A 12,904-nucleotide genomic window follows, 5' to 3' on the forward strand; every position below is an offset into this window, starting at 1 on the left:
AAAAGATAAATAAAAAATAAAAATTGAAACGAGAAGTGGATAATGATGTATGGGGATTGAGGTTTCCTTTGTTAGTCTTGTATTTCTTCCATTTATGCTTTTTTGGATCAGAAGCTTAGGACAAAAGTGGATGAAATAATTTAATCTTCACATCTACATCACAAAATATTCGTGAATTGTGTCGGAGAGCAAATATTTTACAATAACAGGGTAAAAATGATTCGGTTATTGGTTATAGAAGCCATATTTAAATATTCCTTAAGATAACAATTCACTGTTCAGTTCTTATAATCCTTGATCTACGAAGAAAATTTCAACGTGAATGCCAAAAAATAATTTGACAATGGAGGGAGATTTTTTTAGTCTGAATAAAATGGTCTATAAGGATGTCCTGATGCTGAAATAGCCTCTCCAAAAGCAAAGCAAACTAAAATATCACTAATATCAAACAATAAAAATAACAAATACTACATTATACAGAAAAATATTAAATACTAAAGTCTTTTCAAGTAGAAAAATAATAAGAAAATAAATTATTTCATTTAAAAGTATACCACTTGTTTTGATTACAACACACGTTCAGTTCAATATAACTCAATACAAAGAAAACTTAGGAAGAGATTAATAAGATGTCAAAAAAGTATAAAATGTCATGCCTAACATTTCTTTGTTTGGACTGAAACTACATGGTTACTAAAATACAGGACTCCGTATTGGAATTTAAGAATATGACTAGGAAAAAAAGAAGAAACAGAAAACAAGAACAAGGGATAGAGCAACTTATGACTATATCAATGAGATGCAGACTGCAATATATATAGCTAACTGATACATATCAAAAGGAAAAACTATCCTATAAATTTAATCATTCTAGAATACTAACAAGTTAGATATTACAAATAACAATGCAAATGTAAACTACCTGCAATAAATGTGGTAGCAACCTTCAGCCAGTGAGACCATGTGACTGCATTTAGGACATTGACGCCAGAGCTTCTTGGAAGCCAAAGATTTTAGTTTCTGGTCTTCTCTAGAAGCAGACGGATTTTTAATTTGATAAGCATGACAAGTCATATCTCTGTGCCAGGGGACTTTGCAGTCGATGCAAAATTTGCCACTGCATTTTGGGCACATTGCAGCCGTCAAATGCTTTGAAGATCCTTGAAAAGCAGTCTTAGATAACAAAGTAGAACACGTAGGATAAGGACAATAAATCTTTTCATCTGCAGGAATGCAAGCTTCTTTCATTCGTTCACTCATTATCTCAAATAATTTAGGTGTCAAAAACTTTTTGCAGCTGTCTAGTTTTAGCTCAGACCTACAATTCTCAGAAGGGCACTTGGGAAGCATTCCGTGTAGTAACTTAATTTCAACATGTTTTGACATACACGAAAAGCAGTAGCGATGAAGGCAATCAGTAATTTGGAACATTTGCTTCACGCAAGTAACTTCCAAACAAATTGCACAGGTCTCAGTCGTAGTCTTCCCTTTGCTATTGCTTGCAGTTCGATTGACCTGAGAAAACATAGCTTTCCTTGCAAGTTCAAATGCGAACTTCAAGTCCTTTTGTGACACAAGAGATGAGTGGAAGTGATCAAATTTTCTGAGAAGAAGATCCATTTGATCAACTAAAGCAGTAACATTTGCCTGCTTCGGAACATTTTCCCAGTGATCTGCATTTGAAAGATCAAATCAACACTCAGCTTAACACGCAGCTAGGTGGTGCATCTGATTAAACATCTTCAGTGAAATATGAAGCAACTGAATGCTTCCTAATGTTGGCTACCTGACTTTATTAACTAATTCAGTGTTACTCATTAGTGGCTTGTTTCGTCCGATGTCCAATTCATCATACACGAACATACTCAATGGTCATTAATGACTGTTCGGCTATTTTGTTATAGATGATGTCATAGTTGTCAAAGGCGAGCGCCTCTCGCTTCAGCGCCACCAGGCGAGGACTCTGCGCCTGTGACCCTAGGCACAGCGCTTCATTAAGGCGAGCGTAAGCACGCCTGGGTAAATTTTTTTAAATTACTTGATTAAAACAAAAAGCTCAAACCCAAACCATAGTAACCCAACACCCCAATACCAGAATCAAAAGAAGAGAACTCTGAAAACGAGAACGAGGTGAGGACAGCTACATCTAAAACAACAAAAAAAAATAACGATTTCACATCTTTTGGATGAAGATGAATAAATTGATGTTGATCAAGAAAATGATAAAGATCAAGAAGATTACAAATTTGAAAGTTCTGGGGAGTCTAATAATTCGATGGAAGAATATGAATTTGATTTGGATTATTAAAGAATTTTAATGATGCTACTAATTACTATGAACTTATTATATATTTTTTGTTTCGTGTAACATTGTAACCTAATTATTTCATATTTAATATATTTATTCTAAGATAAAAATATTTTTTAAAAATTTAAAAATGTGCGCCTTGCTTTGGTCTTGGACCTCGCGCCTCAAGCTCCATGGCCCTTGTGCGCCTCGTGCCCTTGACAACTATGGATGATGTACATGGTTGTGGCTACATTTCATTACTTAGATATTTAAATTTTAACACTGGCAAAAAGCACCTTTTCTATCCTAATTCCTATCCATTATGTCGGTAGAGGTGGCACAGAACTTAAGGAATATAATAGGCATTTGAGATCCAAAACAATAAACACCATAGCTAAAAGCATAGAATTCTCAATGAATGAGTAAGATAAGATTCATGGAATTCTGTAAAAAGTCAATTTATCCTTAGCTAAGTTCGGCACAAATTCCTTTCAATAGGTAGCTAACAGTCACTTGTCATTATCTTTAGAGGAAATTTATCCAAGATACGCCTGTTGTATGGAACAGGCAAAAAAGTCAAACTCTTCTAGTCCAAGTTTCTACTCATAGTAGAATACTCAACCTTTCGGTAAACCAAACTAACTCACCCGCAACAAAAATATTCAGAACTGAAAATATGTTAAGAATTTCATGTTTCATTTCTTTAAAATTACGAGTTTATCCGAAAGAAATATCACATTACTTGGCTTAAACCAAAAAATAATTCACCAAATAAAAGAAAACTAAAAAGTAAACCATGAAAGCTTACGGAAGTATTAAGAATCTCTATCAAAAATCCAACTGCGATACCGAAAACCTGTTCAAGATATACTCATTGGACTCGTTCAAACTAGTTGACTACCGATTCAAGAAACACTTCAAATTTCGGAGGTAAATGCATAAATAGAAACAAGAAAAGCAATAGTTCAAACAAACGCACGAAAAAATTTGCAATGACGCCGCAAGCTACATCAATAGTTGACTACCGATTCAAGAAAAGCTTCAAATTTCGGAGGTAAATGCATAAATAGAAACAAGAAAATAGTTCAAACAACCGCACGAAAATTTTGCAGTGCTGCCGCAATACTCACATATTGATGTAGCAGAGTATTATCATAGACAAGTTCAATCCTTTTCAATCCAAGCAATATGGCAGCATCGAGCCTTTCAATCAAAGATTTTACTTCGACAAGCTCTCTGTTCCCTTGGTGCTCGTATCTACTCAAACCCTTACTCACCTCAAACACCAAAACACCGTTACAATCACATATCGCCACGCCAATTCCAGCCGCCATTGGCTCAACCAAACCCTTGACATGGACGACATAATCAATTTTCGACGAGGAGCCCTCGCCGTACGGTATGTTGAAATTATCTCCAGTTTTATTCCACTCCACCTCCGGAATTTTTGTAACCTGGGAGGCAAAAGCTCGATCGTGGACTTGACGTCCTAGATCGAGCCTCATCCTTTTCGCGGCCGCTTCCGTTCCGTACTGGTCGAGGAGTTCCAGTTCATACTTGGAGAGATTGTCGTTTTGGAGGATTTGTGATAATTCGGCACCAAAAACGACGTCGTCGGCGGCGGAGGATGCAGCGCCGCCGTCGAGTAAGGAGGCGGTGAGGGCCTCTTCGACCTGGAGGTTGAAAGCGATGTCGGCGTCGTTTGCCATTCCAAGTGTTGAAATTTTTTAGTCAAGCGCAAATATCATTGAATCCAATAAAAAAATTTGGAAAAATTCTCAAGTCTAAACACCAGTTTTATATTTATTCTCTTTATTATAAAATTTTTGTTTTAACACCCTAATCATGTCAAAAATATCCTTACTTGTCAGAATCGAACTAAAATTATTTCAAACATTTAATACATAAAGGTGTTCATCGATCGGTTCGATTCGATTCGATTTTCGGTTTTTTTTTCGATTTTTTCGGTTTTCGATTTTAGAAATATATAATCCGATATCCGAACCATTTTCTTTCGGTTCGGTTCGGTTCGACTTTCTACCAAAACGGTTCGATTATTTCGGTCGTTTAATTTGGTTTTGGTATAATTATTTAAATTAATAATATAAATATATTGTAAAATATAATATGTTAACTTTCTACATGTTTTCTTAGTAAAATATTTAAATATAAAGTCTAAATTAATTAAACAAACAACAGTCAACTAAAAATTGTTCAAATGGTTCTTCATTCACTAAATATCATATCAAATATATAATATAAATAAAAATAAAAATATAAAAAAATTATTAATTTAATGAAATTTCGGTTTTTCGCTTTGTTCGGTTTTGACATATATAATCCGAAATCGAACCAAATAAACTTTGGTTTTAACATTTATATCTCAATTATAAAATTTGGCTTTCGGATCAGTTCGGTGTTCGGTTTTCTCAGTTTTGATTTTTGCAGTTTTAACCGAAGTTTGAACACCCATAATAATATCATTAGTAATGTGTAATTAAATGTTTGAGGAGAAGATTTTCTAGAAAATGATGGATCAGAACATATGTTCGAGACTAAATATTTATATGATGTATTCTAATATTTTGTAATATTTACAAGAACAGCTAATCAAGAGCAAATAGGAACACATCGGAGTCTTAAGGTAAATTTATGATTCAAAATAACAGGTTCCTAAAAATAGTTACAGATTTCTCTAAACTCTCTGTAGATATTAGAAAAGATTCAAAACACGGTTCAAAACTATGACAATCAGATATACTATGTACAACGTAAAATTGAGAAAATCCTTGAAAATCAAGAAGAAATTCTTTAAACATTAAATTATATTCAAATAAGAATACAAACTTTATAACAACTACGTTCTAGACAAAGAAGGGTATCATCATCCTTTGATACTGAACCTTTATTACACCAAAGAAAAAATGTCAAGAAAATGTGAAACGTCCCTTACCTCTTACTTTAAATAAATAATACTAAAATTTTTTTTTTTGCATAAAGACTGAACCATTCCGAAACATAAATCCATATTTTAAAAAAAAAAGAATTTGCGATAAAAATATTTTTCCTTTTCTTTTATTTATAAAATATTATATCCTCCAAAAATCGTAAAATAAGCATTTTCGAAAAAATCGCTTATCTGTATCATTTATCGTAAAAATATCATAAATTCACTGTAATCATTTTAAAAATCATTTAACATGTATTATTACTCCTCGGGACGTTGTCAGGACATTCGAACTACCCGAGACGTAAAATGACCATTTTACCTCTCGGAACTTCCCGTTTTTTACTAATTTTACATTTCTTGATTCGAGCCTATTCCGAACCATCATATAACCTTATTTTTTACGTCTACTAATTTTCTTAAGCGTAAACTACCGTCATTCGATTTATTCAACTTAGTCGCTAAACTGTAATCCCGTTTCGTAACTCGATTTAACTCAAAACCTAATAACTTTTTCCCAAACTCGAACCATGACTTACTAGACCCTAGTCCACCCTCATGAGCCACGGTCCAGCCCACACAAGACCACAGTCCAACCTCTTCCCTGAGCTGTAACTTCCCAAAAATTTGAAGGTCCACGTGAACCACATGCATGCAAGTTATCGAATTTCTTATATATTTTATTAAATTTTTTTAATACATTAAATGCATGTTTATTGCATAAATATGTGTTTTAATTCATGGTTTATTAAAGTTTCATGCATTAGAGTTTTAAGTTGCATTTCGCGTTCGATCGAGGAACGGAGACCAGGGATTTTCAGGAAAAAGTTTTTTTGGGATGATTAATTTTAATTAATCATTATGAAGTGTTTTTAAGGGTGTTTTAAAAAATTGGGCCTTGGTGGGTATTTTTACTCGCGGAGTCATATTTTTAATCGGTACGTAAATTTTAACGATTCCGAAGTACTTTTGAGGGCTCAAGAAATAATTTTTAAAAAAACGTACCTAAAAAAAAAAAATTTCGGGAGCATTTTTGAGCTTGGTGGGTTTGTTTTGAAGCTTGATGGGCTCAAAATTCCTTTTAATCCTTTTAAAAATAAAATTAAGCCCATTAGTGCATGTATTACCTATTTAAAATCTACCCTAGCAAACCCTAACCCTATTCCGTCTCCTTGGCCGCCCCTCCCATTGCTGCTGCATATTTTCGAAGCTTCCATCAGCAGATTTCTCGAGTTTCTCCATTTTTATTTCAAGCAAGGTCATCCCCAGCTCCTCCAGTGCCTCCCCGACGCGCATTTCTTCAAGTTGTAAGCTTATAATCATCAAGGCACGCTTGTATTTTCGTTTTCTCCTCACACACGTCATAAGTATGCTGAAGTTTATGTATTTGATCAAAATTTTATGATCTACATCATGCTTACGTTTTTGAATGATTTTGACATGAAAACCTTGCATTGTTTTGACTCCATCTCACATTTTTCATAAGCATGTACAAGGGCTGCGGGTTTTTTTGTTGCTAGGGGGCCGCTCATCTCAAGGGTTACAGGATTTAAGGGCTGGAGTCATGGCTTAGTTGAGTGGGACTCGCGTTTGATGCATATGTCGAGGGGTGTGGCTTGTTCGAACGATTTTGGTGTGGCCGGATCGAGGTTTCTGAGCGAGCCGACGCTGCAAGGACGACTCCAGGCTTTGGACCAGACTCTGGTGGGTCTGAGTCATGGTCTGGAGAAACTCGAACACTGCTGGTCTTTTCTTTAGTGCAGCTTGTAGTCGAGGTGTGCGCGAGTGGAGTCCCTCGGGTGTTCTCGGGTGGCTGCGCTTCACGGCTTGCATGGGGTTGTGGCCGTGGGTTCAATAGGTCTAGAGGGCTCCTAGAGTGGTCTAGAAGAGGCTGGTTTGAGGCTAGTCCCAGCGTTTTGGTGTAGGGTCGGTGAATGTGTGCTAGGGTCAAGGCTAAGGTTCGACTAGATTGAGTAGAAAAATTCCAGCAACTTCTCGGGACTGATCGAGGGTCTTAGGATGTAACGTACCGTACTTTTTAAACTATTTTAAAATTTGCGGAAAAATAAAAATTTTTCTTAAATAAATAGAAATCATTCGAATTGCGATAAAGATAAACTGCTCGTCCAAAATATTTGCAATAAAAAGATTACAAATGTAGTTTGCAAAAAAACTGGTTCAAAAAACGTAAAGCAATATCATGAAAATCAGAGTATTTGAATCAACATGCAAAAATTCTTAAAACGTAGGCGGTCCTCGGGTTTAGCCTCCTGCGTTGTCCAAGCCGACTCATTGGTCCCCACCCCTCATCTCCTCATACTCGTCTTCACCTACATCGATCAAGTCTAGTCAGTCTAAAGACTCAACGTGTATAAATTGAAAGTAACAAGTAATACATAATAAAACCACATGTATTTTAAAGTAGAGCGTACATAATTGAAACTTGAACGTAATAACATGAACATAGACGTGTCATCATATCGTAAAATTTTTCATAAACATACTTGCATCATACATACTTGAGCATACATAACCATCATCATTTTGCGTAGAGATATGTTTCAAAACAAGTGACTCGTAACATAAATGCACCTGATCAGACTAAACCACAGTACTAGGCTGGCAGGGATGTCCAAAATAATTATTTGGGACATGTTAGAGTCAATGAAATTAAGAAAAAAATCAAAAACATAAAATTTTACGTTTAGGGATAAAACGGTAATTTTACGCCCGAAATTAGTAAATGTCATGGCAGTGTCCTGAATTCTGTTTTATATGCTAATATGATTATTTTAAATGTTTATGAAATTTTATATGTTAAAATATGATTTTTAAATATTTATGAGTTTTTACGATGAAACGATAACGTTAAAAGACATGTTGCATGCTTGGTTTAAAAGAAAAATGTTATTTGCATGTTTAGTTTTTATAAAGTGATGAGAATACGAAACGTCGAAGGAAGTGAAGTAATGTGACTAATACGATGATATGTTAGAGATATCGTGAGGGAGAAGGTCCCAATGAGAGCCCGATGATCGTATTTCCATGGACACGATATGATATGTTAATACTTAAGGTCAAGGCTCAGTTGACGGGTGAGAGTGTCGCTGATGTCCCCGTCGTCCATTTCTGTGGTTACATGTAGATGGATCCTTCGCTCAACACGTAGACGAACACGAAAGTCACAATTAACGATCCAAATTCAACGAAAAGAAAAAAGAATATGTATATGTTGATGATAATATGTATATGAATATGCTGATGATGATATGAAAATGTTTATGTTAAAGGTTATGCATCTTCATGAAATATTTATTTTAAGTACTAATATTTTCACTGTTGTATGTGATCTGTATACGTATTATCTTGTTATCAAGATTATGGTGTGTTGAGTCTTTAGACTCACTAGATGTGATCGATGCAGGTGAGTGTGATGTTGAGGGTAGTGGAGGTCTTGATGCCTGATCTGACTGGACTAGAGGTGCACATAACCCGAGGACCAGCGCTTCTTTTTTCCGCACTTATGATTTTAAGTTTACGTTAAAGATTTTTACGGCTATTTATTTATGCTTTTGAGAGGTGATAGTATGTGCTATACTTTTCAAATTATTTCTTTTTAGGTTTGGTAAAAAATTTGACGAGTCCATGTCTTGACTATTCCCTTTGATTTTCAAATATTAGTTGGTTGTTTTATTTTTAAAAAATAGTGCAAAAATATTTTATATATTTTTGGTAGGTTCGGCCTATTTGACTTAGGAGGATTTTTTTAAAAAAATATTCTAGTACTTTTAAAGCAAAACGAATAGCAGACGTTTCACGATTCAACGGATATTAATAATTAAATGCATTAAATGTGACCGTTGGAGTCAAAGACTATATATAACTGATAAGTTCAGTTGTGAAAAAGGCTAATGATTACGAATAACAATAACAACGAGAACAATCAGTCAGTTGTGATTCAATTTCGATTCTATTCAGTTTACAAATCGCAAATTCTAGCTCATACTTCATTACTATATTTGTAGCATTCAGGCTACTCTTTCGAGCTATTCAGTTATCAACTGATAAGTGAAAAAAAAAATAAGAGTTTCAGTTTGGCATTATTTAAGTCCAACCGAAGTTGATTATTACATTCCATAGTAATCAATCAAAGTCTTTTAGTAAATTTCTATATTTGAGATAGAAGGGGTGACGTAGAAGCATTTGAAGTCTCTGAACATCCATAAAAATATTTGTGTCCATCATTTTACTCATTCAGTTATCACGATATCCTAGCCAGAATATTCAATATATCTTTCAGTTTGTTTCTGTATTACTGTTATTAGTTAACTGATAGATATAGACATACAAGATTTCAATGTAAGTTCTGTTAGAGTAGATGCCCTGCAAGCCAATTGTTGGCTAGAGATTTTATTGACTCAGTTGTAATAAACAATCTTTATTTTAATATAATTCATTATTTCATGGTTTGTTGTTTTTTTATCTGTATACTCATGTGAACAACATAGATAAAGACCTTGATTGTACTTTAATACAAATGAATCGTAATTCGATGTTGAAACTCATTTGTAAACACTGTATGATCTAAATTCGTTCCTAGTCTATTCAGCCGCCTAAAACATGGATAAAGGTCGCTTGAGCTCGAGACTGCATCTGTGATGTTGCGTACCGCGTTTCTTGGTAAGGGCATAGAGATGTCCAAACATGCAGATGGGTAGTCATACGATGATTATACCAAACAACCCTCCCTTGGACTTTCCAAGTGATTATCATTCAGCGAGAGGATAAGTCTGTGATTATGAGTGTACACCATTAGTCTTTACGATCCGGGACAACACCGAGGCTCTATATGCTAGAGCTGTGCTTTGACTCGTTTACCAGCTCCAGGAGAGTCATCAGGTGGTGAGATTGGGTACAGTTGCGACACATGTAGGAGCCAGTGAATTGTAGTCGGGAATTCACCGCCTACCTACAGGTGTGGATATCCTATGTGATCTGATGAAATAATAGTGCATGGAATCTTTGGCCAGAGTATGAAATGTACGTTAAAGAAAGAGTTCTCCAATAGTGCATGCGATGCCACTATTCATATGTGTCACATAGTTATCGAATTAATATGCAACCCTCGATGAACCAATGGTTGCAGATTTGATCGCGATATATGAGATGAAGAGACCGTACTGTACGTTAATAATAATCGGCTGGTTCTTGCAGGCACTATCAGTGATACCTAGGGAATCATGGGGCGATGCTACTAGACGCTCTTACCATGATTCGATGGGTTTAATTAGAAATATGATTTCTGACATTCTCATGATCCATTGTTGATACAGAGAATGAGGCAAATAATGGTAAGCCCGAATAAATTATTATGTCTTGAATCACAAAGAGTTGTGGACCCACGGCTAGCTGTATCCCTGAACTATTGAGGATCACACAAGCACTGGATCATTTGTTCTCGTGGAGAAAATAAATTCAAGAAGTTGAATTTATATTATAATATAGTAAATTCAAGGAGTTGAATTTACGATAATTAAATTTTGAGAAAATAAATTCGAGGAGTTGAATTTATAAAATTTTGAGAATTTGATTTATTAAACTCAAAAGTTGAGTTTATTAAATATTAAATTTTGGAGGTGATAAATTCAAGGAGTTGAATTTATAATTTAAATATTAAATTCAAATGTTGAATTTATAATGGATTAATTTATTAAACTCAAAATTTGAGTTTATATTAGATTAAATTGAATTTAGTGGAAAGTGTGTTTAATGGGCTTGTAGGAGTACAAGTCTAAAATACTAAATAAATAAAGTTATTAATGGACTTTGATTAATTAATTAAACTAGTTGGACTAGCTCAATTAATTAATCAAGCTCATTAAAGTTAATTATGTGTATTAGGACATGACTTCATTATAAAAGGTAGTAATCAAGCCATAACCCTAACCTCTATTTGACACCAAATTTTCAAAAACTCTCTCATCTCCTCTCCTCTCAAAGAAATTCGGCCACCATCTCTTGAAAAAGAGTTTACGCCGCCTCTCAAATTTCGATTTCCAACGTAAAAGCTTCTTCTAATTTTTTTAGAGCAAATTATAAGAGGAACAAATCATCTATTCATGGACCCGATTAGAAGAATAAAGCAAGGAGTTTCTAAAAAACGTTCGTAGGGAATTCATCAAGATCTATATCCGCTAATCCCGGAATAGTTAGAGCTGTGTGAATATATCACCAAATGTATAAAATTCTAACGTCCTATGAATTTTTAATCATAAAACCATACGAATGCTCAAACAAAATATATTTGATTGTCAAAATAAAATAAAAATTTTAAAACTTCCGCTGCGTTTGGGCAAGATAAAACCGAGATCCAACAGTGGTATCAGAGCCAAGGTTTTTCTAAATCGTATGGTTTTGATATTGAATAATTTGTTTTTAACCACACAAGAAAATTCTTCAGAAAATTGTAGCACCATTAAAATTATTTTTTTTCAGAATACAAAAAAAAATTTATTTTTTGAATCTTCCTGGAACTGTTCCGGGCAGACCTCGCGCAGCGCCCAGCGCGCAGAGACGCGTCTGCGCGCGCAGCGTGTGGAGCGTCCGCACGCTGTGCGCCACCTTGCGCAGCGCAGCGTGCGGACGCCCTGCGCGCATAGGAGACCCGCCACTGCCCGAAATGTTCGGGTAGCGAGCGGCTGCCCGGGAGTGTCTCGAGAACCGTGCTAGATGATGGGCTTGAATTGTTTGAGCCTAGGGTGCAATTTTCTGATTTTTCAGATTTTTGGGCAAAATTGATATTTTTGAAAATTGGTTTAATTTTTCTTTTGGAAAATTAATAATTTTCTTATAAAATAATTAATTAGAATATGATTTTAATTATTTATGGTAAAAATGAGTTTTACAATAAATCAATTATTATTGATTTAATAGAAAATTAAATAAAATTTTTATTTAATTTATTAAATGCTTAATAATTGGGGTGGTTAGTGATAAAATTATTAGATATATGATTTATGGGTTAATTAAATTTGTTTAATTAATTGATGTTAATATTTGATATTAAATGCATGAAGGATGATCGAGAGCCTTGACCAATGTGTTAGGTATATGTTAGGATATTTTACTGTTTTATTCATTTTCTTAATATTTGATATTATTAAAGTGGGCTTGGTTTATGGCTTGTTCCCACCCCCATGAGATGTATCTCTTATGTGTCATGGCTATTTAAATGTAATTATTAGAAATACTGGGAGATCAAGACTGGAATGGTGGGCCGGATGAACAAGATGAAGACATGTAAAATATTGGAAGCTCTTGTAATAGTTGCATTTGCATCCCTGCATTCACCTAGGTTTTAGACCTGGATCCATGTATGGCTCACATGGATTTAATAGTGTTGGCGATCGATCATCCTTATTTATTGTTGAATGTCATATTATAATATATGCGATATATAGTAGTATGCATGTATGTATATTATTAAATAATATAGTTACATGAATCCGGCAAACATACAAACTCGTGGCACGCGATTTTTAAATTAAAATGATGAGACAATTTTAAAATTAAAATCCCTCATTTTGAATAAGATTCAAAATTTGTTTCAAACCGAAAAAGTAAAAATTAAAAGAGTTTAATTTTTCCTCGCCTTCCATCAACCGTGG

The 12,904-nt window shown here is 34.5% G+C and overlaps 1 protein-coding gene across 1 annotated transcript; it reads right to left on the reverse strand.

The window, feature by feature from the left end:
* Positions 1 to 560: 560 nt before the first annotated feature.
* On the reverse strand, positions 561 to 4,053 carry LOC140981345 (E3 ubiquitin-protein ligase RSL1-like). Its single transcript, XM_073447718.1, has 2 exons — positions 3,415 to 4,053; positions 561 to 1,668 (listed from the first exon to the last, which is right to left on the reverse strand). Exons 1-2 carry the CDS (start codon positions 3,997 to 3,999, stop codon positions 919 to 921), a joined length of 1,335 nt encoding a protein of 444 aa, XP_073303819.1. The 5' UTR covers positions 4,000 to 4,053; the 3' UTR covers positions 561 to 918.
* Positions 4,054 to 12,904: the final 8,851 nt, after the last annotated feature.

This window comes from Primulina huaijiensis, chromosome 7, assembly GCF_012295235.1.
Source record: "Primulina huaijiensis isolate GDHJ02 chromosome 7, ASM1229523v2, whole genome shotgun sequence".
Lineage (NCBI taxonomy): Eukaryota > Viridiplantae > Streptophyta > Magnoliopsida > Lamiales > Gesneriaceae > Primulina > Primulina huaijiensis.

Bases quoted from the DNA above. Each gene is read 5' to 3' on its own strand.
- LOC140981345 (XM_073447718.1), bottom strand. From the start codon at position 3,999: ATGGCAAACGACGCCGACATCGCTTTCAACCTCCAGGTCGAAGAGGCC. The intron at 1,669-3,414 runs ATTGCGGCAGCA...AATGCAGATCAC, and splicing joins TGCTACATCAATATGTGAGT to TGGGAAAATGTTCCGAAGCA.